The 25,237-nt window shown below is 43.3% G+C and overlaps 2 protein-coding genes across 2 annotated transcripts; both read left to right on the forward strand.

Annotated features, from left to right (window-relative positions):
• The first annotated feature begins 3,258 nt into the window (after window positions 1–3,258).
• Window positions 3,259–12,445, forward strand: LOC115205305 (membrane transport protein XK). The gene is made up of 3 exons (XM_029771122.1): window positions 3,259–4,387; window positions 10,623–10,882; window positions 10,967–12,445. Exons 1-3 carry the CDS (start codon window positions 4,041–4,043, stop codon window positions 11,803–11,805), a joined length of 1,446 nt encoding a protein of 481 aa, XP_029626982.1. The 5' UTR covers window positions 3,259–4,040; the 3' UTR covers window positions 11,806–12,445.
• Window positions 12,446–15,268: 2,823 nt separating this feature from the next.
• Window positions 15,269–23,656, forward strand: nox1 (NADPH oxidase 1). Its single transcript, XM_029771124.1, has 13 exons — window positions 15,269–15,530; window positions 15,830–15,925; window positions 16,180–16,290; window positions 16,551–16,635; window positions 18,340–18,485; window positions 20,474–20,655; window positions 20,746–20,872; window positions 20,987–21,079; window positions 21,187–21,428; window positions 21,668–21,830; window positions 22,094–22,240; window positions 22,350–22,474; window positions 22,647–23,656. Exons 1-13 carry the CDS (start codon window positions 15,486–15,488, stop codon window positions 22,771–22,773), a joined length of 1,689 nt encoding a protein of 562 aa, XP_029626984.1. The 5' UTR covers window positions 15,269–15,485; the 3' UTR covers window positions 22,774–23,656.
• The last annotated feature ends 1,581 nt before the right edge of the window (window positions 23,657–25,237 follow it).

Below are 25,237 nucleotides of genomic sequence, written 5' to 3' on the forward strand. Positions count from 1 at the left end.
TAGCAGCGCTCCACATAGCAGACTTCCACATAGCGGCACTCCACATAGCAGACTTCCACATAGCAGCGCTCCACATAGCAGACTACCACATAGCAGACTTCCACATAGCAGCGCTCCACATAGCAGGATTCCACATAGCAGGGCTCCACATAGCAGACTTCCGGATAGCAGCGCTCCACATAGCAGACTTCCACATAGCAGGATTCCACATAGCAGCGCTCCACATAGCAGACTTCCACATAGCAGCGCTCCACATAGCAGACTTCCACATAGCAGCGCTCCACATAGCAGACTTCCACATAGCAGCGCTCCACATAGCAGACTTCCACATAGCAGGGCTCCACATAGCAGACTTCCGGGATAGCAGCGCTCCACATAGCAGACTTCCACATAGCAGGATTCCACATAACAGCGCTCCACATAGCAGACTTCCACATAGCAGCGCTCCACATAGCAGACTTCCACATAGCAGCGCTCCACATAGCAGACTTCCACATAGCAGCGCTCCACATAGCAGACTTCCACATAGCAGGATTCCACATAGCAGCGCTCCACATAGCAGACTTCCACATAGCAGCGTTCCACATAGCAGCGTTCCACATAGCAGCGTTCCACATAGCAGACTTCCACATAGCAGCGTTCCACATAGCAGCGTTCCACATAGCAGCGTTCCACATAGCAGACTTCCACATAGCAGCATTCCACATAGCAGCGCTCCACATAGCAGACTTCCACATAGCAGCGTTCCACATAGCAGCGTTCCACATAGCAGCGCTCCACATAGCAAACTTCTACATAGCAGCGCTCCACATAGCAGACTTCCACATAGCAGCGCTCCACATAGCAGACTTTTACATAGCAGCGCTCCACATAGCAGCGTTCCACATAGAAGACTTCCACACAGCAGCGTTCCACATAGCAGCGTTTCACATAGCAGCGTTCCACATAGCAGCGCTCCACATAGCAGCGCTCCACATAGCAGGGCTCCACATAGCAGCGTTCCACATAGCAGCGCTCCACATAGCAGGGCTCCACATAGCAGCGTTCCACATAGCAGGGCTCCACATAGCAGGGCTCCACATAGCAGCGTTCCACATAGCAGCGCTCCACATAGCAGGGCTCCACATAGCAGGGCTCCACATAGCAGCGTTCCACATAGCAGACTTCCACACAGCAAACTTCTACATAGCAGCGCTCCACATAGCAGACTTCCACATAGTTAGTGGACCTACTGTCAGGGCTTCTCATGTGTACCTGTAGTTAGTGGACCTACTGTCAGGGCTTCTCATGTGTACCTGTAGTTAGTGGACCTACTGTCAGGGCTTCTCATGTGTACCTGTAGTTAGTGGACCTACTGTCAGGGCTTCTCATGTGTACCTGTAGTTAGTGGACCTACTGTCAGGGCTGATGCTTCTCATGGTCCTGGCAGGGTTTTTAGGCCTGTTCAGAAATGTTGTGCTCATGAATGTGTGGCGTCAAAGGACACTTTAATAATGAATAAAGTTGATTTAATAGCTTCTATTGGTAAGGTTATCAATATCAAAATGCCAGGTTGAAGGTTATTGTGGAGACGGCAAAATAGATATTGGGGGTAACAGATGTTACTGTTGAAATGGTTGTTTATATGCTGAACAATCCTAAGGGTGTAGTGTTTCAGTATCATATAGATAAAGTTTAATGGGGTTGGGGTGGTAGAAGTTAGGGATTTATTTGGTTTTGAATTATTATTATTTATTATTATATACGCTACTGGTCAAAAGTTTTAGAACACCTACTCATTCAAGGGTTTTTCTTTATTTATACTATGTTCTACATTGTAGAATAATAGTGAAGACATTACAACTATGAAATAACACATATGGAATCATGTAGTGACAAAAAAAAGTGTTAAACAAATCAAAATATGTTTTATATTTGAGATTCTTCAAAGTAGCCACCCTTTGCCTTGATGACAGCTTTGCACATGCTTGGCATTCTCTCAACCAGCTTCACCTGAAATGCTTTTCCAACAGTCTTGAAGTGCTGAGCACTTGTTGGCTGCTTTTCCTTCACTCTGCAGTCCGACTCATCCCAAACCATCTCAATTGGTTGAGGACGGGGGATTGTGGAGGCCAGGTCATCTAATGCAGCACTCACTGCAAAATGCTGTGATGGCCATGCTGGTTAAGTGTGCCTTGAATTCTAAATAAATCACAGACAATGTCACCAGAAAAGCACCCACACACCATAACACCTCCACCTCCATGCTTTACTGTGGGAAATACACATTCGAGATCATCCGTTCACCCACACCGCATCTCACAAAGACACGACGGTTGGAACCATAAATCTCCAATTTGGACTCCAGACTAAAGAACACATTTCTCGTGTTTCTTGGCCCAAGCAAGTCTCTTCTTCTTCTTGGTGTCCTTTAGTAGTGGTTTCTTTGCAGCAATTTGACCATGAAGGTCTGATTCACACAGTCTCCTCTGAACAGTTGATGTTGAGATGTGTCTGTTACTTGAACTCTGTGAAGCATTTATTTGGGCTGCAATCGGAGGTGCAGTTAACTCTAATGAACTTATCTTCTGCAGCAGAGGTAACTCTGGGTCTTCCTTTCCTGTGGCGGTCCTCATGAGAGCCAGTTTCATCATAGCGCTGGATGGTTTTTGCGACTGTACTTGAAGAAACCTTCAAAGCTCTTGAAATTTTCAGTATTCACTGACTTTCATGTCTTAAAGTAATGATGGACTGTCGTTTCTCTTTGCTCAATTGAACTGCTCTTGCCATAATATCGACTTGGTATTTTACCAAATAAGGCTATCTTCTGTTTTCCACCCCTACCTTGTCACAACACAACTGATTGGCTCAAACGCATTAAGAAGGAAAGAAATTCCACAAATGAACTTTTAAGAAGGCACACCTGTTAATTGAAATGCATTCCAGGTGACTACCTCATGAAGCTGGTTGAGAGAATGCCAAGAGTGTGCACAGCTGTCATCAAGGCAAAGTGTGGCTATTTGAAGAATCTAAAATATAACATATTTTCATTTGTTTAACACTTTTTGGTTATTACATGATTCCATGTGTTATTTCATAATTTTGATGTCTTCACTATTATTATACAATGTAGAAAATAGTCAAACTAAAGAAAAACCCTTGAATGATTAGGTGTTCTAAAAGTTTTTTTTAAATAATTTTGGTTGTGGAGAATTGGGCAGATCATGATTGATCGTACATTTCAGCACAGTAGGTGGCGGCATGCACTTACACGATTGTTTTGGGACCGCCATTATATCATAGAAGAAGGAGCTAACGGAGCCTAGGACCCAGGAGCTGTGGTGGGCAGCACTGCCCCTACCATACAAACACGTCCATAGACCAAAAAATAATAATAGGAGAACTGTTCAGACACATGCTTTGCTTTCTTGACCACTAGCGGAGCTAACGAAAACATTCAAATTTGCAATGGGACACTACAGTGGATGGATTGTTTCGGTGTTGATAAGGATACAACATTTGACGTCACTTTGGGGGTAAATGGGGGGCACTGAGCACAACATTTGCAGGCGGACATCAGCGGCATGCATGTCTTTGGCAAAGAAAGTTTCGAGCGCAATGCAAATCTTTGACATTGACTGGTGTTTACACGCACAACCACCCGGTCTTGACTTGGAAGGCTACCGGAGAGATACGATGCTGTTTTTATCTTATAGTGGCCACGGTGTCGAAACTGTCTGTAAACGGAATGAAAATAAGCACAAGAGAGCGCGTCATGCTGAACTGTAACGAGTTATTGTTGTGTGTTGAAATTTAACGAAAGCACAGGACCTACCGAAGCAAACATTTCACGAGGAAACAATTGTAAACGTTGTTTAACAAACTTGGTATGTTCATGAATGATAAAACTGACCTGCTTTGTTTGAAGAAAAGTATACATTATTTCTGAATAAGGATACAATGTGACACTGCAATCTATCGCCTACTTTCCTGCCTAAAACTGAGCCATCTATCCGCCCTACAGTTCTCAATTGTCTGACGTTGTTTTGTTCAGTGGAGCCATGGAAGAGGGCGACCAAGTCGAAAATATCTCTGACGTCGAGCAATCCCATCATGAATCCGCCTCTGAAAACGGAGTCATGTTGGTTGTCAACCACAGTAACATCCAGCCCCCATTCAGCGTGGTGTTGGCCACATTGTTGTATTGTGCTGAGTTTGTCTGCGCCGCGGTGCTTTGCAACGTTTACCACAAGACCGATGACGACATCTGGATGGGGTCAACCATCACCTTCATGTTGGTGCCCGCTGTATTGACTCAATTGGCGCTGACATTCATTCATAGAGACTTAGGAAGAGACCGCCCCCTCGTCCTCTTCTTGCATCTACTACTCCTGGGCCCACTCATTAGGTAGGTATAGTACCAGAAGTAATCACAGTGCTGAGTAGCTTCGGACCGCAACTAGGATGACTTGAAGCATAGTGCTGAGTTGCACTGTAATGTGAGTTGTCTACTTCCGCGCGGTACAGGCAGTAGAGCGCTCACCTCTGCACAGCAGAATCTTGCCCCCAATCAGCTGTTCTTTCTCCGGCTACATTGGTGAGATCATTCCAATCTGGTGGTCTCGGGCGGGGTGTTGGGGAAGCGTACCTGTTGTCAGGTGGGACTGTGCGGGAAGATGCTTCTCGAAGGAGAGAGGGTAATGTGTAAAATGGCTTATATGTGAGCGTTCTACTGCCTGACATAGTGTAGAACACTATACCCCCGCCTTACAAAAAATATTTCAGTTTTGACACTGCAGTAAAAGTGCAGTAACTGCAGTTGACTGTGGTGTTTTGGATGCAGTAATTAAACAATAACTGCAGTGTACTGCAAAATTACTGCAGTAAAAAAATACTTCATTTGGATGCAGTATTTGCAACATACTGCATATCTTTTTTCGTAAGTGCCATATAATTGAGCCCTCACGGAACTACTTTCTTTCGCACTACAGTACTGCAGGCATAATAAGAAACGCTCTAGAATGATTATTCAGTTATCCTATAAATTAGGCAGTGTGTTTTCTTGCCTCTTCAAACCTGTTTGACCAGATGTGAAGTTTGCTCAATGTTCAGATGGACCCTCTCATTTACACCTTTGTCAGACATGCGAGTCATGTAGTCTACTGTAGATACAGCTGCTTCTTTGTGTCAACCCACTTCCAATTGGGTTTGAACTGTCACTGCCAAGTGACAAGTTATAAGGAGTGGGACCCCATTTGAGGTCAATGCCATTGGTATACAGAAATGTATGGGCATGTCTTAGTTTTGATCAGACACTTTTTATTTAATTTGTTTCACATATCTAATTGACTGAAATTAGAGAACCTCATCTCTCATTTTGCTTTGGTGTGAAATGCCCACACTTTGAGGGCTTCCATTGCTGCTGAAACACTGAAAGTCCCGTCGCTTAATTCTTTAAATACAAATCACTCTTAACTAGACCTGTTGAACAAACTGTGAGCCATTTGTCACTTGCAAAATAAAGTTAAAGGGGAGTCTTTGGTAGCTGTTTAGAAACTGGGCATATCTTGAGTGACACTGTTGGTGAACTTTGGTTTGTCAACCGTACCTTGGATTTTACTCTTGGATTTTAATAATATTTGATCCATTGTAGTAGAGCTGGACGAAATCGGCAAAAATCCATATCACTGTGAATTTATGTGTTAACGATAAGTATATAACATTAATGTGCAAAGATTGTATTTATCTTTTAAACTACTAGTAGTTTGATGGTTGTAGCCATAACTTGTCACATTAATAATCACCCATATAGCAAACTTATTTAATTTCAAACGTCATGTTTCTCTACTTATTGCAATAAACAATATCAGCAAAATGTCTGCGATAAGTGGTCGGTGTTGATAATTGTCGGTTTATCGTCCCAGCTCTACACTGTAGGCCCTGTAGATAGCTGAGGGTGTGGCCCTTTAACACTGCAAGAAGTAGGCCTTTGGCATGTTGGCTTTAGCTCTGCGTGGCTTACCATACCATATGGTGTACAATGGATAACATTACAGATAACAAAAGACCTAGAAAAGCAGAATAATAGTGTTTCCTATAATTCATTATTGTCCTTCTGCAGCGAATATGTTCCACAACAAGGAACTGCCTTGAATCTGTGAGGTGAATGTGATCCATTTAGTGAAGTGTGACTATCAGCCATGTGCGGAAGAAATCACTGTGTCAAGTATTCAAATTTCTAGTGGAGTCTCTGACTGGGATGTGGAAGCAGTGACCTGTGTCATATTCCTCTAGAGTAGCAGATTTACTGCATGAAAACACACTGTCAATGTTTTTAAAATTGTTAAATGTTTTAAAGATTTTATATATCCTAAGATTAGAATACCTTACTTTTACAGTGCATATCTTGTCAATTCAAAGGTCATTTTTGGCATGATCTCTTTGGCTGTACTGGCTGCACCCTTTATGGCCCCCATACTCAACTGGTGGACTGGACCCAGAATGGGGTCAATAAGGACCGCGTGTCCCGAGAGAGGAAAAAAAGAAATAATAATATGACAAGGAAGATTGTGTAATTATTTATTTTTTACTTGGTTGTGCTTCGACCCATGGTATCATATAAACACACATAAGACATGGAAGAATGCATTGAATTCCAGGAAATTAGCTTTAAAACTGCAACATTTTCTCTCTTCCAGCTAAAGGGGTGTGAACAGTTTGAGGTTACAAGGTTTGTTGCTATGTCGATAAATTACATTATCCATCCGGACCTTTAATACCTAGGAAATGTGTGACCGGACCTCCTCAAATAGTACTTGAGCACCCCTGCTTTATGACAAATCAAGTGACTGACTTGCAGGCATTTGCCAAGCCAGCACATGACATGACATTGGCACACTGTTAACAGCCCTGCTCCCCCACTCCCTCACTGTAGCAGTGCTAACCAGTGAGAAGCAGCCCTTCAGTTTCTAGTAGAACCAGATCAAGGTTTGGTTTCAGGGTTGTTGTGCTACAGCTACACAGTTCTATAGTTATACTCTGGAGGTTGGCTTGTCTGGAGATGCGGTTCCCTTGGGCAGGAAGCTTCATATCATTAACTTCCTGCCTCAAACCCTATTTTATTTCTAAGTGGATGTTTAACTGTGTCAAACAGAGAGGCACTACATTAGCGGTCTCCAACCTTTTGTGGTATGAGAGATACTATAAAAAAATGTATTTGTGAGCTACACTTTTTTTATATAGCTTTCAAATAGGCACATTCTTCTGCTTGTAGTGTCTGATAGGCTACATGGGAGATTTGTTTATGTCAGTTTGCGGTAGAACGTGAAAATTGCATATACTTCAGAATTGTTTGGCGAGCTACTCCTAGGTGGGCTGCGAGGTACTGGTAACTCGCGATCGACCTGTTGGAGACCCCTGCACTAGAGAAACAGCTGTACATTAGTTACAGTTCCTCCCACTGTCCCCTCTGAGCTTTGCGCTGATCTTGGGGCGGCAGGTAGCCTAGCGGTTAGAGTGTTGGGTCAGTAACCGAAAGGTCGCTAGTTTGAATACTTGAGCCGACAAAGTGAAAATAATCTCTGTGCCCTTGAGCAAGGCACTTAACCCTCATTTTCTCCAGGGGCGGGGTAGCACTATGGCTGACCCTGTAAAACAGCACATTTCACTGCACCTCTCTTGTGTATGTGACAATAACACTTTTTTTTTTTTTATCAGCTGTGCACTTCCTGTGAAGTTTGGTGGATGATAAAATCACAGATCATTATCGGTGTTGACGCAGTTCGATATAGCAGGTTTCTTAGCAACTCTGACCAAGGGTTGACATGCTGCTGGCTGCACGGCTTGCTTTACCTTGTAATAGGCAAGGACTCTACCTCACAGGGTAGTGTTTGTCTTGTTACTCGCATATCTGTAAATTAACACAAAGTACAGTTTCACTATATGAATGTGTCTTGCAATCTATATCTTAGATAATCTGTTAACAAGATGTTGTGAAACATGGCCAACTGGGAATCTCTGTGGTGTCAGGTTGGTAAGTTGCTTGAGTGGACCTTGTCACAGCTTGTCTCTGAGAGAATATATTCCTCCCCTGAGGCAGAAGTAGCTACATACTTACAGTTGATGGCAATCTCCCTTTCCCAGCATGCAGCACTGAAACAATGTTTACAGACAATGAAGAAAGGTTGGTATCTGTATGTCCTTAGTCCCAATGCATCTTGTGGGTCTTATGCCAAATCACGATTGTTAACCAGAACGAGGTGAGAATCTCTACTGTCTCTCAAGGAGCATGCTGAGAGGATTTCCTGATGATGAAACTACCCTTGTGGCTTTTTTGATGAAAGACCACTGCAACGGTTGCTTGAACTGCATGCAATCGGCAGATGAAACAAAGCAAGCAATCTCACCGCCACTGTTTTGCTAAAAAGCCGAGGAATGAGGCTGGAGAAATGTAACCACTCAAATTCATAGACAGAGCTATGGATGCCAGGACTTGACCATCCATGATATAAAATTATAAAGCTAAACAATGTTTATTTACATTGGAGTAAAACAGGCTTATATTTTGGGTTCTGATGGGGTATGACAGATGAACTAAGCTCATGAGGCATTTGTAAGTTATATTCTTCAAGAATCACTGGGTAGGCTACATATCATTAATTTATAGCTACTACAGATTTAAGGTAGTTCCTTATTGCATGTGTGTTTTACTTTGTACTCTTTACAAGTACTGGTAGCCTAAGCAGAGAGCAAAGTGATTTTTATGGCCAGGGAGTAATTACCCGGCAGTAGGCACTTTTTGCTTCACTTGATGGTACCGTTTAGATGCTGCTGTGGACATCAGGCATATTGATTCTGTCAACCAAACTTTTCCCAAGCTGTGCTTTTTCCTCGAAGTGAAATACATTGTTTCTTAGTCATTCAGAACCTGAATTTCTGGCTGGCTGGACTGACTCCAGCACACATTCTTAGCTGCATTATAATGCCAAGCTTCCCTGGAAATCAATCAGTAAATCATAGTCTTGTCACCGCTACCGCCTCCCATCTGTAGACCAGTTGTAAAAAAGACAGTTTTTTTGCATAGGCTACCAGTAGTACCACTGGAGAGATGAGGGGTGGCTTGTGCCCTTCCCTAATGTCTCTCGGCTCCGAGAGAATTGACGTCAAAGACGAGAGGCTCTTGTTTTGGTTGTGCACTGTAAGGTCACAGCGAACGTGATTCCACCAGCACCACAACAGCCACCGTCTGTAAATGGCTGACGGCTGAATGTGGTGTCCTGTAGCAGCCCACAGCTGAGCTAGCAGGAAGAGAATCCTAGTAGCTAGCCTGTCTGTGTTCTCTCCCCTAAGCCCATGTCCAAAGTAGATGTTTTGGTCTGAAAGACAAGGCAAACACTGATTTTACTTGGTTTAGCGTGAATACCTTAGACCAGGGTTCCCCAACTGGTGGCCCGTAGGCCGAATTTGGTTTGCGGGTGGTTTTATTTGGCCTCCCTAGTTTTCTGAACAAAAAATTGAAAATATTGTGTGTAATTTTCATTGTTGTAAAAAAAACAAAAAAAACCCACCAGGAAATCAGCTCCAAGTGATTTTCATTTAAGAAATCTCTTACGAAGTATTCCCATGCATAATAGAGACACAACGTAATCGTATGCAAAGTTAGAAAAGTTTGGGCTTCTTACAATCAATTTGCAGTCTACAAAGTATTAGTAATTATGTTCCGGCCCCACCGACCATCCACTCAAGAACAAAACGGCCCACGGCTGAATCTAGTTGATGATCCCTGGTTTAGAAGTTATGGATTGCCTTGTATACAGCTATCCAATGCACTGGTACTGCTCAACATAAGCAGGTTAAAGTAGTGCTAAACAACATGTTGGTGCTATTTGTGTGCGGTGTTAATGTCTTTCTGTCGTTTATCTCTGTGAAAGGGAAGGGAACACACTTCTTAGGTTTCAGTACTGAATACACTGAGTGTACAAACCATTAGGAACACCTTCCTAATATTGAGTTGCAACTCCTAATTTTGCCCTCAGAACAGCCTCTATTTGTTGGGGCATGGACTACAAGGTGTCGAAGGCGTTCCACAGGAATGCTGGCCCATGTGGACTCCAAGGCTTCCCATAGTTGGCTGGATGTCTGGACCTACTACCACCATACCTTTTTTCAAAGGCACTTTAAATATTTTGTCTTGCCCATTCACCCTCTGAATGGCACACATTTGACATGCATAATCTATGTCTCAATTGTCTCAAGGCTTAAAAATCCTTCTTTAACCTGTCTCCTACCCTTCATCTACACTGATTGAAGTGGATCTAACAAGTGACATCAATAAGGGATCATAGCTTTCTCCTGGATTCACCTGGTCAGTCTGTCATGGAAAGAGCAGGTGTTCCTAATGTTTTGTACATGCAGTGTCAAAGGCTGTCAGTTTATTTTTTGCCCTCTGGTGGAGCCATATAGCAATGTTGCATTTTTTTACATTTTAAATATGAAGCAAAATGTAATATTTATTGATGAAAATATTGAATGATAATGCAAATCATGTGATTGTTTCTTTACTTTCAATCTTAGTTTTTTTGTTGTCAGCCTGTACTGCCCTCCGGTGGCAGTGGTATTACTCCATTCTCTCCTTTCCTCCTCAGGTGTTTCGAGGCTCTGGTGGTTTACTTCAAAGCGGGCAAAGAGGAGGAGCCGTATGTGACCATCTCCAGGAAGATCAAGCTGAAGAAGGACCAGGCCACGCCCATGGAGTGGGAGATCGGCCACTCGGAACGCAAGCTGGCCACCCACCGGAACGCCTTCAAACGCACTGCCGTCATCCAGGCCTTCCTGGGATCCACCCCCCAGCTCACCCTGCAGCTGTACGCCAACATCCAGGAGAAGTACTTCCTCCCTGTCAGACGTAAGAGTCCTCTTGATGGCATTCATGGTGAATGCTGTTGTTTTGGAGGGTCTAACGAGTGCTTTGTCTCTGTGTTCATTCCAGTGACTTTGATGGTCATCTGCCTCATCTCCATCACCTACGGGGCCCTGGTGTGCAGCGTGCTGGCCATCAACATCCGCTACGACGACTACAAGGTGCGGCTGCGCCCAGCCGCCTACCTCTGCATGATCTTGTGGCGGGGCCTGGAGATCGCCACGCGCATCACCTCCCTGGTGTTGTTCAGCTCCGCGCTCACCTATTGGGTGATCCTCGTGGGCCTGGGCAACCTGCTCTTCTTCTTCCTGCAGCCCTGGGCTGAGTTTTGGGCTCGACGCGCCTCGCTGCCCGACAATGTGGAGAAGAACTTCAGCAAGCTGGGCACCACGGTGGTGCTGTCGCTGGTCACCTTCCTGTACGCCTGCATCAACGTCTTCTGCTGGTCGGCCGTGCAGCTAGACCTGGGCCACCGCGACCTCATCGAGATGAAGCAGCACTGGGGCCGCCTGGCCGCATACTACGGCGGACGCTTCCTGGAGAACAGCACGCTCATCGCCCTCTGGTACTTCTACAAGTCAGACTTCTACTCGTACGTGTGCGCCCCGCTGCTGGTGGCACAGCTGCTCATCTGCTACAGCCTGGCCGTGCTCTTCATGCTACTCTTCTACCAGTTCTGCCACCCATGTCGGCGCCTCTTCAGGCATAACGTGCACGACTGCCTGGCCTGCGTCTGCTGCTGTCGGAGGGGTGTGGGGGGAGCGGGGGAGACGCATCCCCACTCCTATTCTACCGCTGCCACCATGGTGCTGGCGCCGCTGGAGCCGCCAAACCTGCAACCCCCTGACCTCACCAGCCAGCTGGGGGAGCACGAGACGGCAATCGTTGAAGACATGGAGGTGGCTTGAGAAGGCCCCACATGGTGATTTGATGATATGGGGCCACTGCTTGGTGCAGCTACTGAACTAATGGCTATGTACACTCAGGACTGTTATACTGTGAGTGGTGCAGATTAGGAGATGGACAGAGCAGCTCGTTCTGCACTGCGGTGCACAGAGGACAAGTTGGTCTCAAGTGGTTAGCTAAGCGCATTTCAAATTGGTGCTATGATTTTATCGCTTCTCGTCTTAGAATAACACGTGCACACAGAGCCTTGGACTTTAAAAGATAAGCCATGATATAGACAATGTTACATCACTGTTGTTGAATGGGAAATGGGTTACTGACGAGTGCACCGTTTGTACTGGACATCTACTGTACAGGTAGAGAGACAGTGGGTCAAGGGAGCCCAAAGAATGTACTCTGTTAAGATATGCCGGTGTGATGCACAAAGGCAGCCTTGAGAGAGCAGCACAGGGTCAGATACAGTGGGGCCAGGTGTGTGGGAAGCATGCCAAGTGTCTCCGCCCCTAGAGGACCGACTCGCCCTTTAAACTGGGACTTCCCCTGCTTACGTTCTCGGGGGTTTACTTAATGAACAAACTCCAGATGTTGCATTAGGGCCCTTTTTTCATCTGCACGCCCATATGTAAGATGGGGGAAATAAAAGGTTAGATGAAATCCGAGCTACCTTCCTCATACTCCACCCACTGTAATGAATGGTTTGTATTATACTGAACAAAAATGTAAACGCAACAGTTTCAACGATTTTACTGAGTTATAGTTCATGTAAGGAAATCAGTCAATTTAACTAAATTAATTAGACTCTAATCTATGGATTTCACATGACTGGGCAGGGGCACAGCCAGGGGTGGTCCTGGGAGGGCATAGGCCCACCCACTGGGAGCCAGTCCCAGCCAATCAGAATTAGTTTTTCCTCACAAAAGGACTTTATTACAGACCAGAAATGCTCCTTAGTTTTGTCCCCTGTCCTGGTGGCTGGTCTCAGACGATCCAGCAGGTGAAGAAGCCGGATGTGGAGGTCTTGAGCTGACGTGGTTCCACATGGTCTGTGGTTGTGAGGCCGGTTGGACGTACTGCCAAATTCTCTAAAATGACATTGGAGGTGGCTTATGGTAGAGAAATTAACATTAAATTCTCTGGCAACAGCTTTGATAGACATTCCCGCAGTTAGCATGCCAATTGCATACTCCCTCAACTTGAGACATCTGTGGCATTGCGTCGTGACAACTGCACATTTTAGAGGCTGTTTGTCTCCAGCACAAGGTGCACCTGTGTAATGATCATGCTGTTTAATCAGCTTCTTGATATGCCCCACCTGTCAGGTGGATGGATTATATTTTGGCAAAGGAGAAATGTTCACTAACAGGGATGTAAACAAATCCGTGCCCTTTTTTTAATGAGAAATATGGAACATTTCTGGGATATTTTATTTCAGCTCATGAAACATGGGACCAATGCATTACATGTTGCGTTTATATTTTTTTTCATTGTAGTATCTGGCTGTTCAGTTTGCCCTTCTTTTTTTTCCCTTTGCAAACACAGTGGTTAAAAGGCAAATTGAGTCTGACAGTGATCCTTTTGAAGTGGGTTAAAGCGCCAATAGATCTTATGTAATCACACTGTCCTTGTAAATATATTGTAATGTAAATGCAATTCAGAACATATCTTTTTACTTTCAATGATGACTTAATATAAAGAACTTGATGCCTTATGTCTGTAGCATTGAAGTGCATTTAATCCCTGCTTTTGTTTTGTATGGTCTGTTTCAATAGTATGTTTAAGTGCATTATCTTTTGCATTGTTACTTGAATGTAAATTTGTTGAATAAAAAAATGCTGTTATATATATCATATTTTGTCTTTAATTATTTTAATAGTAGCCTATGGTATAGCTTTCTGAAAAACCTTATAGATAGGAAGGTAAACATGAAAGGAAAGGGGATACCTAGTCAGTTGTACAACTGAATGCATTCAACTGAAATATACAGATTTTTACCTTGTCAGTTCGGGGATTCGATCCAGCAACCCTTCGGTTACTGGCCCAACGCTCTGAGGTGTTCATCAGAGCTGGCACCACAGGTCCCAGAATGGTGGGGACATTTTCTTTCTCCTGATTGTAACTTGGCAAAACTCCTGAACCAAGTTGTAGCAGGGACCTTAAGGGTTGCACTATTGCCTGGGGCAAGTGAACTGAGCCGTCGGACAAGTTGAGCCTGCTCTAAAGATGCCCAGCTGAGAGAGAGAGTTGTTTTGTTTTGTTGGCGAAAAACTGGAAGGAATTCCAGTAGACCTAGCCTGGAACTTATCTTTCTGGTTCATCCCCATTGTTTAAGAGAAAGACGGACAATTTATGGCAGATGGGCTTTTAAAACTGAAAACCACTGCAAATCAATCATACTGTATTTATAGCCTAAGCCAATTGATCTGTGTTAAGAGAAAATGTGAATGTGATAAAATGTGGTTTATATTTAAACTTCGGTTGGCTAGGATACCTAGGCCTTTTAAATTCCAAATTATTGACCAATAAATCAAATGAACAAATAGTAATGACAGGCTAGACTGTATATAGGCCTACACAGGGATGCAACTTACGGGTTTTGGGCACAGGCCATTCCCATTCCTGGGCCTACATGATGCAACCCTGCTTAAAGCAAGCACAGCCCTGTTAGTTCTATTGACTAATCACAGTTGCCTGTGTAATGGAAAGTCCCCTGTTAGTCTAGTTTTAAAATATAATTCATATAAAAAAGTAAATGGTTTATGCAGTTTTACAGGGTTTACATCCTCCCTACAGGGCAAGGTGTTTTTCCAGGACTTTAAAACTATGTGACCTGATTAGAAAACTCTGTTTTCATCATAGACCATATTAAACCGTTTCGCAACTGATTTATCACTTTGGCTGCGTTTACACAGGCAGCCCAGTGTACAGTATCTCGGCTGGAGCAATAGGATAAAGTGGCTCGCGCTCTGCTCACCCTGACCAAAAGTTACTATTCCAGTGTAACAGGTAAAAAACGTATTAAACAATCCCCTGCCTAATGGGACAACCACAGAGCAGGCTCAACTTGCCCGGCTGACATAAATTGTCCGTCTTTCACTAAAACAATTGGGATGAACCAGACCTGGCTGGGCCCGCGAAACTGCGGTACTCCACTGTTTTCGAAAGTAGGCCTATATTATAGAATATATGAAGATAGTGCCTTAACCACTGCGTTGTTACATTACTTTAAAATGATGTAATATAAATCATATTTTGTCTTTAAAAAATTTACTAGTACCCTTGATATTGCTTTCCAAAAAACATAGAGCCATGGGAAAGTTAACGTGAGGCCTATAGATGCAGACAGAGATGGATATAGTCGGGCGGACTGGCTCTTTCTCAATTGTCCAAAAAACCGCCCTCTTCTTGGAGCCCAAGAGCCAGCTACAGTCAGTCCAAAAAATACAATTCTTCCTCATTCCACAGACGTGAGGAATGGCAGGCTAACATTTCGCTTTCAACAAACACAAAGGATTACTTTACTCCTTGAGTAATGCAATTTTATGGACTGTACTTTTCCTCATGTCATAACTTGGACTAGTGACTGACTTTAAATAGGCGGGGTGTGAACATACGCTGTATAAAAACAACAGGTAACGATGTAAAGACCAGTAGCGTCACTGGTGGAGGGCGAAAGTCCTTCAAAATGGGCAACTGGATCATTAACCATGGACTGTCATCCTTCATACTGGTAAGAACATGATTATTACCTTAATCATATTCGACAATGTAGGCTATAGTTGTTGTATAATGTAAATGAATGAGATAGATTTATTTGGGCTGTTATCTGGACTGCCAAACAAAGCCCATCTGAGTGATGACCCAGATGCGCAATATCTCTCCAAATGCGCAAAATAATATAACTAGGTTTAGCCTTACTGAAACCCTAAAATATATGTTATTTTTAAGAGTAATAAATACAATTAAATAACATACAATAGTCACGATCCTGCTGTTTGGGTTATGACCTCCTCCTCGCTGGATTTACAGGTGGTCTGGATGACCATCAACATATTCCTGTTCCTCTGGTTCTATTTCTTCTACGACCTGGGGGATCAGTTTTTCTACACACGTCACATTTTAGGGGTGAGTCTTACCATATTAATTAGGTCTTAGGTAGTATAAACATAGTATGTGCTCAATGATCCATGCATTTGACTTAAATAGGACAAGTATCCAATTTTCCGATGTCCGTTGAGTTTTTTAATACTATATAATTGCAGTTTTAATTGAGTTCTACCTGTAGCTTACTCCATTCCTAATGATAGGACAGATGTCAACGAGAGTATGTATAGGATAACACATTACACAGGTTGACATGGGTGTCTTTGGGCTTTCAGTCTGCATTGGCCTGGGCCAGAGCCCCTGCAGCCGTCCTCAACTTCAACTGCCTGCTGATTCTGCTGCCCGTGTGTCGTAACCTGCTGTCTCTCATTCGCGGCTCCTTCATGGTAAGACTTTCTAGTGCCAAGGGCTGGGCCGAGGGTGGGGACATTCATTGTGCAAGTGTCTAATTTGTCATCAGAGAATATTGTGGCTGTAATTCCCTGTGTTCTGTAAATGACTGTGTAGTCATATTGTCTGATGAAACCTATAATGGAACAGACTTGTATAGTTGAATTGTTTTTTAATAGATGATAAAGGTTCATGGCCTTTAATTGACTTTGATTGTAATCTTCATTATGATTTTTCTTGAACGTTGCTGTTTTAGTGCTGTGGGCGAACTATGAGAAAACAGCTGGACAAAAATATCAGTTTCCACAAGCTGGTGGCCTACATGATTGGGCTGATGACAGGTATGGAACACTTGCTTGCTGGTCAGATGACCAGCTGAAAACCCCTAACCTGAAGCATTTTGCACAGATAAATACTTTACTCAATTTTAGTCAACAGTACTTATGAAACATGTAAGATTTATGTGAAATTGTTACCAGTTTTATTTAGTCACCACAAAATATGACACTTTCTCATTGTGATGAAGGCATATGCGATAATAAATCTATCTTTGTCTTTTTGACCCATTGACTTATGCTAGATAAAGGGATACTGAAGCTAAATATTGACTTAGGGTGTATTGTATTATATGGGAAAATCCTGACCTCGGAGAGACTAGAGCCCTCACAAAGTCTGTCTCAAGAAGGACAAAGGAAACAGGCCAGCCTTTAGAAAAAAATACAGTGCCGTGAAAAAGTATTTGCCCCCTCTCTGATTCTCTACTTTTGCATATTTTTTTATACTGAATGTTAGCAGATATTCAACCAAAACCTAGTATTAAATAAAGGGAACTTGAGTTTACATATAACAAAAAATATATACCTATTTTATTTATTGAATTAACAAAGTTATGAAACACTCAATGCCTCTACTGAAAAGTAATTGCCACCTTACACTCAATAATGGGTTGTGCTACCTTTAGCGGCAATGACTCCAACCAAACACTTCCTGTAGTTGTTGATCAGTCTCTCATATCGCTGTGGAGGAATTTTGTCCCACTCTTGCATGCAGAACTGCTTTAACTCAGTGACATTTGTCGGTTTTCAAGCAAGTCCTGCCACAACATCTGAATTGGGATTAGTTCTGGACTGTGACTAGGCCATTCCAAAACATATATATTGTTGTTGCTTTTTAACCATTTTCATGTAGACTTGATTGTGTATTTTGAATCATTGTCTTGCTGCATGACCCAGCTGCCCTTTAGCTTCAGCTCACAGACGGATGGCCTGACATTTTCCTGTAGAATTATCTGATACAGAGCAGAATTCATGGATTCTTCTATTAAGGCAAGTCATCCAGATCCTGAGGCAGGATCATGCCTGGCGAAAATCAAACACTGCATTCCACCAACGGTCAAACATGGTGGTGGTAGTGTGATGGTTTGGGGATGCTTTGCTGTCTCAGGACCTGGATGACTTGCCTTAATTGTGTGTAAGGGGGCAATTACTTTTTCACACAGGGGCAATGGGTGTTACATAACTTTGTTTATGAAATAAATGAAATAAGTATGTAATTGTTGTGTTATCAGTTCCCTCAAGTTCCCTTTATCTAATACCAGGTTTTGGTTGAAGATCTGATGACATTCAGTATCACAAATATACAAAAGTAGAGAAAATTAGAAAGGTGGAAAATACTTTTTCACAGCACTGTATGTGACACTTTCGATAGAACATGGGAACATTATTCCTCCAGTATCTTTAGATGTACTATTCAAGATAAACTACATGACCAAAAGTATGTGGACACCTGCTCGTCGAACATCTCATTCCAAAATCATGGGCATTATGGAGTTGGTCCCCACTTTGCTGCTATAACAGCCTCCACTCTTCTGGGAAGGCTTTCCACTAGATGTTGGAACATTGCTGCAGGGACCAACTAATTAACCTTCATTGTTCTAAATGGATGTCAAATTTGGGTGTGGAATTATCCTGTTGACCAACTATGATGAATCTCTATTCTATGTCCTAATGGAAATGTTGCTGTTTCTTTTCCTTGTTTTGGTGCAGCTGTTCACACCATTGCCCATTTGCTGAATGTGGAGTGGTACTATAATAGCAGGCTTGGGGAGTACGATGACCTCAGCACGGCCCTGTCCAGCCTGGATGACTCAGGAAACACCACCTTCCTGAACCCAATCCGTTCTACAACCACTGTACGGCTTAACATTTTTATTTCATTTAATTTTTATTTTACCAGGTTGGTCTCATTGAGATTAAACATTTCCTTTGCAAGAGACCTGGTCAAAAAAGCAGTACCTAAAGTTTCATACAATTAAAACACAAAGTACTACAGTTTAAAACATCAGTTTACACATTGTTATGGGAGGATTGGTTCAGCTAGAAGTCAAAACATTGACAGCCCCCTAAATAGCTTTCCACCATAGATTTTACCCTAGCAGCTATTGGCCATTGGAATATATATATACACTGCTCAAAAAAATAAAGGGAACACTTAAACAACACAATGTAACTCCAAGTCAATCACACTTCTGTGAAATCAAACTGTCCACTTAGGAAGCAACACTGATTGACAATAAATTTCACATGTTGTACAAATGGAATAGACAACAGGTGGAAATTATAGGCAATTAGCACAAGACACCCCCAATAAAGGAGTGGTTCTGCAGGTGGGGACCACAGACCACTTCTCAGTTCCTATGCTTCCTGGCCGATGTTTTGGTCACTTTTGAATGCTGGCGGTGCTTTCACTCTAGTGGTAGCATGAGACGGCGTCTACAACCCACACAAGTGGCTCAGATAGTGCAGCTCATCGAGGATGGCACATCAATGCGAGCTGTGGCAAGAAGGTTTGCTGTGTCTGTCAGCGTAGTGTCCAGAGCATGGAGGCGCTACCAGGAGACAGGCCAGTACATCAGGAGACGTGGAGGAGGCCGTAGGAGGGCAACAACCCAGCAGCAGGACCGCTACCTCCGCCTTTGTGCAAGGAGGAGCAGGAGAAGCACTGCCAGAGCCCTGCAAGTTGACCTCCAGCAGGCCACAAATGTGCATGTGTCTGCTCAAATGGTCAGAAACAGACTCCATGAGGGTGGTATGAGGGCCCGACGTCCACAGGTGGGAGTTGTGCTTACAGCCCAACACCGTGCAGGACGTTTGGCATTTGCCAGAGAACACCAAGATTGGCAAATTCGCCACTCGCGCCCTGTGCTCTTCACAGATGAAAGCAGGTTCACACTGAGCACGTGACAGACGTGACAGAGTCTGGAGACGCCGTGGAGAACGTTCTGCTGCCTGCAACATCCTCCAGCATGACCGGTTTGGCGCTGGGTCAGTCATGGTGTGGGGTGGCATTTCTTTGGGGGGCCGCACAGCCCTCCATGTGCTCGCCAGAGGTAGCCTGACTGCCATTAGGTACCGAGATGAGATCCTCAGACCCCTTGTGAGACCATATGCTGGTGCGGTTGGCCCTGGGTTCCTCCTAATGCAAGACAATGCTAGACCTCATGTGGCTGGAGTGTGTCAGCAGTTCCTGCAAGAGGAAGGCATTGATGCTATGGACTGGCCCGCCCATTCCCCAGACCTGAATCCAATTGAGCACATCTGGGACATCATGTCTTGCTCCATCCACCAACGCCACGTTGCACCACAGACTGTCCAGGAGTTGGCGGATGCTTTAGTCCAGGTCTGGGAGGAGATCCCTCAGGAGACCATCCGCCACCTCATCAGGAGCATGCCCAGGTATTGTAGGGAGATTATACAGGCACGTGGAGGCCACACACACACTACTGAGCCTCATTTTGACTTGTTTTAAGGACATTACATCAAAGTTGGATCAGCCTGTAGTGTGGTTTTCCACTTTAATTTTGAGTGTGACTCCAAATCCAGACCTCCATGGGTTGATAAATTGGATTTCCATTGATTATTTTTGTGTGATTTTGTTGTCAGCACATTCAACTATGTAAAGAAAAAAGTATTTAATAAGATTATTTCTTTCATTCAGATCTAGGATGTGTTGTTTAAGTGTTCCCTTTATTTTTTTGAGCAGTATATATAGACATCTAAAATTACTCTGTGCCAGGAGTTTCAGAAGAAATCTGGCACAGAGTAATTTTAGATGTCTTATATAGGCATAGAGGTCATGTGACTGACTTGGGTGTATTCTGATTGGCTCCTTCTGTCTCAGACGCCGACCCTCCTGGTGTTCACCTCCGTTGCAGGGATCACAGGCGTAATCATCACGCTGTCACTCATCCTCATGATCACCTCATCCATGGAGGTCATCAGGCGCAGCTACTTCGAGGTCTTCTGGTTCACACACCACCTTTTCATCGTCTTCTTTGCTGGGCTGGTCATCCATGGAGCTGGGTAAGACTCTCTCAGTCCCAGCTCCTGTTAATTTCATGTAGAAATATTTGTTTTGGATCAAGAGTAAATGGCCTTGTCCTTTGTCTACAGACGCATCGTGCGAAGTCAGACCACCACCAATCCACCACATAATGCCACCTTCTGTAAAGATCGAATAGATGACTGGGGGAAGATTCAGGAGTGTCCCATTCCCCAGTTTGCAGGGGGGTTCCCACAGGTAAGAGATTCCTCATTGACACCTACAACCAAAAATAACTTCTGTGAATCCCAGGCCTCATGGTAAGAGAATTGTCTCTGAAACTGTATATCCTGTGTTCCCTTGTCCCTACAGACCTGGATGTGGGTGATCGGTCCCATGATCCTCTATGTGTGCGAGCGCTTGCTGCGCTTCATCCGCTACATGCAGACCGTCAAATACAGAAAGGTGTGCACTGTAGTAACAAGTAACTTTTCTTTGTAATTGACAATAATTGTGTTTTCCATTCCACTAACAGATAATCAACATCTGTCTCTACAACTCTCCTCTCTTAGATAGTTATTCGACCATCCAAAGTGTTGGAGCTGCAGCTGGTGAAGAACGGTTTCAAGATGGACGTGGGTCAGTATGTCTTCCTCAACTGCCCAGCCATCTCCCAGCTGGAGTGGCACCCCTTCACCATGACCTCGGCCCCCGAGGAGGACTTCTTCAGTGTGCACATCCGCTCCGTGGGCGACTGGACCCAGAAACTCATCAGCATTGTGGAGCAGCTTCCTGAGGGGGCTGAGGGACCCAAGTAATTTACTCCTCTTTATAGAAAAGCAGACAATGGCTTATACTGTAGCAGCAAGATCCTCAGCTCAGTGGATAAGGATAAGGCGCATCAATGCAGGATTTCTGTGATAAATCGAAGTTACAGGCACAGATTTCAAATTGGAAACCATTCCTGAATGCATAGGAATTAGGCTTAGCTGGTCAAATCTTTCTGCCTTCCCTTCCTGTTTGCCATTGCTTGACCTTTGACCTGTCCCTCAGAATGGGTGTGGATGGACCGTTTGGTACGGCCAGTGAGGATGTGTTTGACTACGAGGTCGCCATGCTGGTTGGCGCTGGCATTGGAGTCACCCCCTTCGCCTCCATCCTCAAGTCCATCTGGTACAAATTCAAAGACTCCAACCCCAAGCTACGCACCAGAAAGGTAGGGAACACATTGATACTCTATGGCTTTCCATTGAAGTGACTAACCAGACAGCTTTAACGCTGCTAACCAGTCTAGCACGTTTACAAAGTGGAAAGATTCCATGATGCACCTGAATGTTGTCTGACACCAAGCATTTATTGTTTCTTAAGTAAAGGGTCACGTAAACCTTTGATTCTTTCTATGTGAACATGCTCATGCTCAGCATGGCATGTCATGCCTTTGTTTGAAATCCCATTCTCATGTTTACTTCCTGGTTGCAGATCTACTTCTATTGGTTGTGCAGAGAGACGCATGCCTTTGAGTGGTTTGCAGATCTTCTGCAGCTGCTGGAGAGGGAGATGGAGGAAAGAGGCATGGGAAACTTCCTCACCTACAAACTCTACCTCACTGGATGGGATCAGAGCCATGTACGTGAGGCAGCATACATACACCCACCAACAATCTGTATTAGCATATTCCACTGTGAGACATGCAGTAGTTGTGGTAGCGTCTGTTCACTATCTTTCTTCCCCATAGGCAAACCATGTGATGGTTCATGCCGATGCGGACACAGATGTGGTCACTGGTTTGAAGCAGAAAACAAACTATGGCAGGCCCAACTGGGATAAGGAGTTTGAACAAGTGCGCAAAGAGAATCCGACGTAAGTTTGTTTACAACACATTTTGACATGACAGTATTCCCCTTATAAATCAATTTTGGACATTGCAGTTGGTAGTTAATAGCAGTGGTATTACTTCTAAAACATATAGCTTGGTGTGTACCCTACATTGACTAAATTACTATATATTTTGGTCTCTTATCAATGTCCACAGGTCAGTGGTGGGCACATTCTTGTGTGGCCCTGCAGTCTTAGCTACTGTCTTGTCAAAGAAATGTGTCAAATACACGGATGTCGATCCCCGAAAGACCAAATTCTACTTCAACAAGGAGAACTTCTGAGCAAAACAATGTCTAATCTGCTCCTCTTGAAGGAAAAGCTGGATCTTTGGTCTTCCAAAATGTTGGCAACATAGATATTTTTAGACCATTCATCTGAACACAATGGACAATGACCGATCCTGGTACGTTGTCTAATATTTCTTTCACATAGGATTCACAGTATATTTTTTTTATTTGACCTTTATTTAATTAGGCAAGTCAGTTAAGAACATATTCTTAACTTGGCATTTCCACGCCCAGTGGCTAGCAGTGGGAGAAGATGGAATGAGATGGATTTTGTCCGACATTCTCTCGCATTTTCACATCGATGAAACATTTGATTTCAACACAGTTTTATGTTCCAAAAAGATAATCTGTTACGAACTGAGTGGACTAAGTTTTGTAGATTTTACCCTTTGCCAAAGTTGTAAAAAATGGTGTTGTTTAGAAGGAGCGCAAAGGTGAATTGAGTTATTGCACACGCGCACTTCACAGAGTAGGCGTTCCCTAACGGAAATATGCAAATGTTTGTTAGAACGCACCAATAGGATCTCGCTAGCTCGTGCTTGGCTCTGCCCACCTCCTTCCTTGTTCTGCCCACTATGACTCATTTGGTCCCACTGGAAATGACAGGCTGTGGTCCATCTTGGGTTAGTTTTAAAAATCTTTGTTAAACTTCTGGTTCATTCAGTCATTCCTATGGGGAAAATTAATGGGGAAAGAATAGGGTTTTGGGATAAATGCCAGAAATGAGGTTTGAGGTTAACACAGGCTTAGAAGATCTTATACATTTTGTTCTATGATATATTATCAGTCAGTTAACATGACCTTTATGCATCTTGCAGCCTTAATGTGCTTTGTCATAATTTTTGTTATTACATAAATGCTTCAAAATTCACAAAAATGTATGTTTGCTGATGAAGGTTATCTCATAGAACAAAACGTATAAGATCTCATAAGCCTGTGTTTACCACAGACCTTATTTTCAGCATTTATCCCCCCCAAAACATTTCCCCATAGGTGTTGGCCAACGAGATATGGTGGACTCAGCCTCTGTTAGTGCCTACAAAAGACACCACTACTATTGCGCTCTATAGATCCATTTCTCCGATAGGACAAACTGCAATGCACTGCTTTCATTTGATCACATTCACAAACAGCAGTGGTGGAAAATGTACCCAGTTGTCATACTTGAGTAAAAGTAAAGATAACTTAATTAACAGAAAATCGCTTAAGTAAAAGTCAAAACTTGAGTAAAAGTTTCAAAGTATTTGGTTTTAAATATACTTAAGTATCAAAAGTAAATGTAATTGTGAAAATATACTTAAGTATCAAAAATAATACATTTCAAATTCCTTATATTAAGCAAACCAGACGGCATTGTTTTGTTTTTTAAATTTACGGATAGCTACGGCCACGCTCCAATACTCAGACATCATTTACAAACGAAGCATGTGTTAAGTGAGTCCGCCAGATCAGAGGCAGTAGGATGACCAGGGATGTTCTCTTGATAAGTGTGTGAATTAGACCATTTTCCTGTCCTGCTAAGCATTCAAAATGTAACACGTACTTTTGGGTGTCAGGGAAAATGGAGTAAATAGTACATAATTGTCATTAGGATTGCAGTGAAGTAAAAATAGTCAAAAATATAAATAGTAAAGTAAAGATACCCTAAAAAACTACTTAAATAAAAATACTTGAAAGTAGTACTTAAGTACTTTACACCACTGACAAACAGCAAGTTAGAAGCTCGCCATACTTGTAAATAATTACTTTGTAATGCGTTAATTTTCCTGTTATGGTTAATAAAAAGTTGGCTACAGTTAAACTCAAAACATCAGATATGTTCTAGTAATTATTTGAACTGGCTAGCCAGCTAGAAAAACCCCATTCGTTTCCCTACAGGCTTTGGTCAACAAGCCATGGTGGAGTTGATACCTTTCAGAAAAGTCTGCAAAAAGTTGGGGGCATAAATCTTGGACTGAAAGCTGGCTGCCTCAGTGACTATATGGGTGGGTTTCGGCACTTGAATACCTTTTTCGATTCTACCTCTTCCACAGATAACCGACAAGCCTTGCACACAGAGACAAAAGCTTTGTTATAGCAGCACTACTCAGGGATTGGCTGGCTCCTTTGCTTCCCGCTTTTCACAATGAATCATGATGTATGAAGTCACTTACTGTTATTAATGGAAGACCTTTGAACAGAATAGCTCATCTTGTTAAAATGACTGCCATTAAATGACACATGGATGGGTAAGATATTCACTAAAGTGTAGGGAGTGGTTTGGTAGGTTACCTGTGATGGAATGGTGTTATACATGTGGCCCAGGCCAACCATTGGATTTTGTTTGCCCCCCACATTATCTAAATATTGGAGATTTTGATAAGGGAAATAAGATCTCTAGATAGCAGAGAAATCAAAGTCACTCTTCTTGGGGGCAATTTCTATACTACTTTATGGGGGTGTAACAAATTGTACACTG

This window comes from Salmo trutta, chromosome 13 (assembly GCF_901001165.1).
Source record: "Salmo trutta chromosome 13, fSalTru1.1, whole genome shotgun sequence".
Lineage (NCBI taxonomy): Eukaryota > Metazoa > Chordata > Actinopteri > Salmoniformes > Salmonidae > Salmo > Salmo trutta.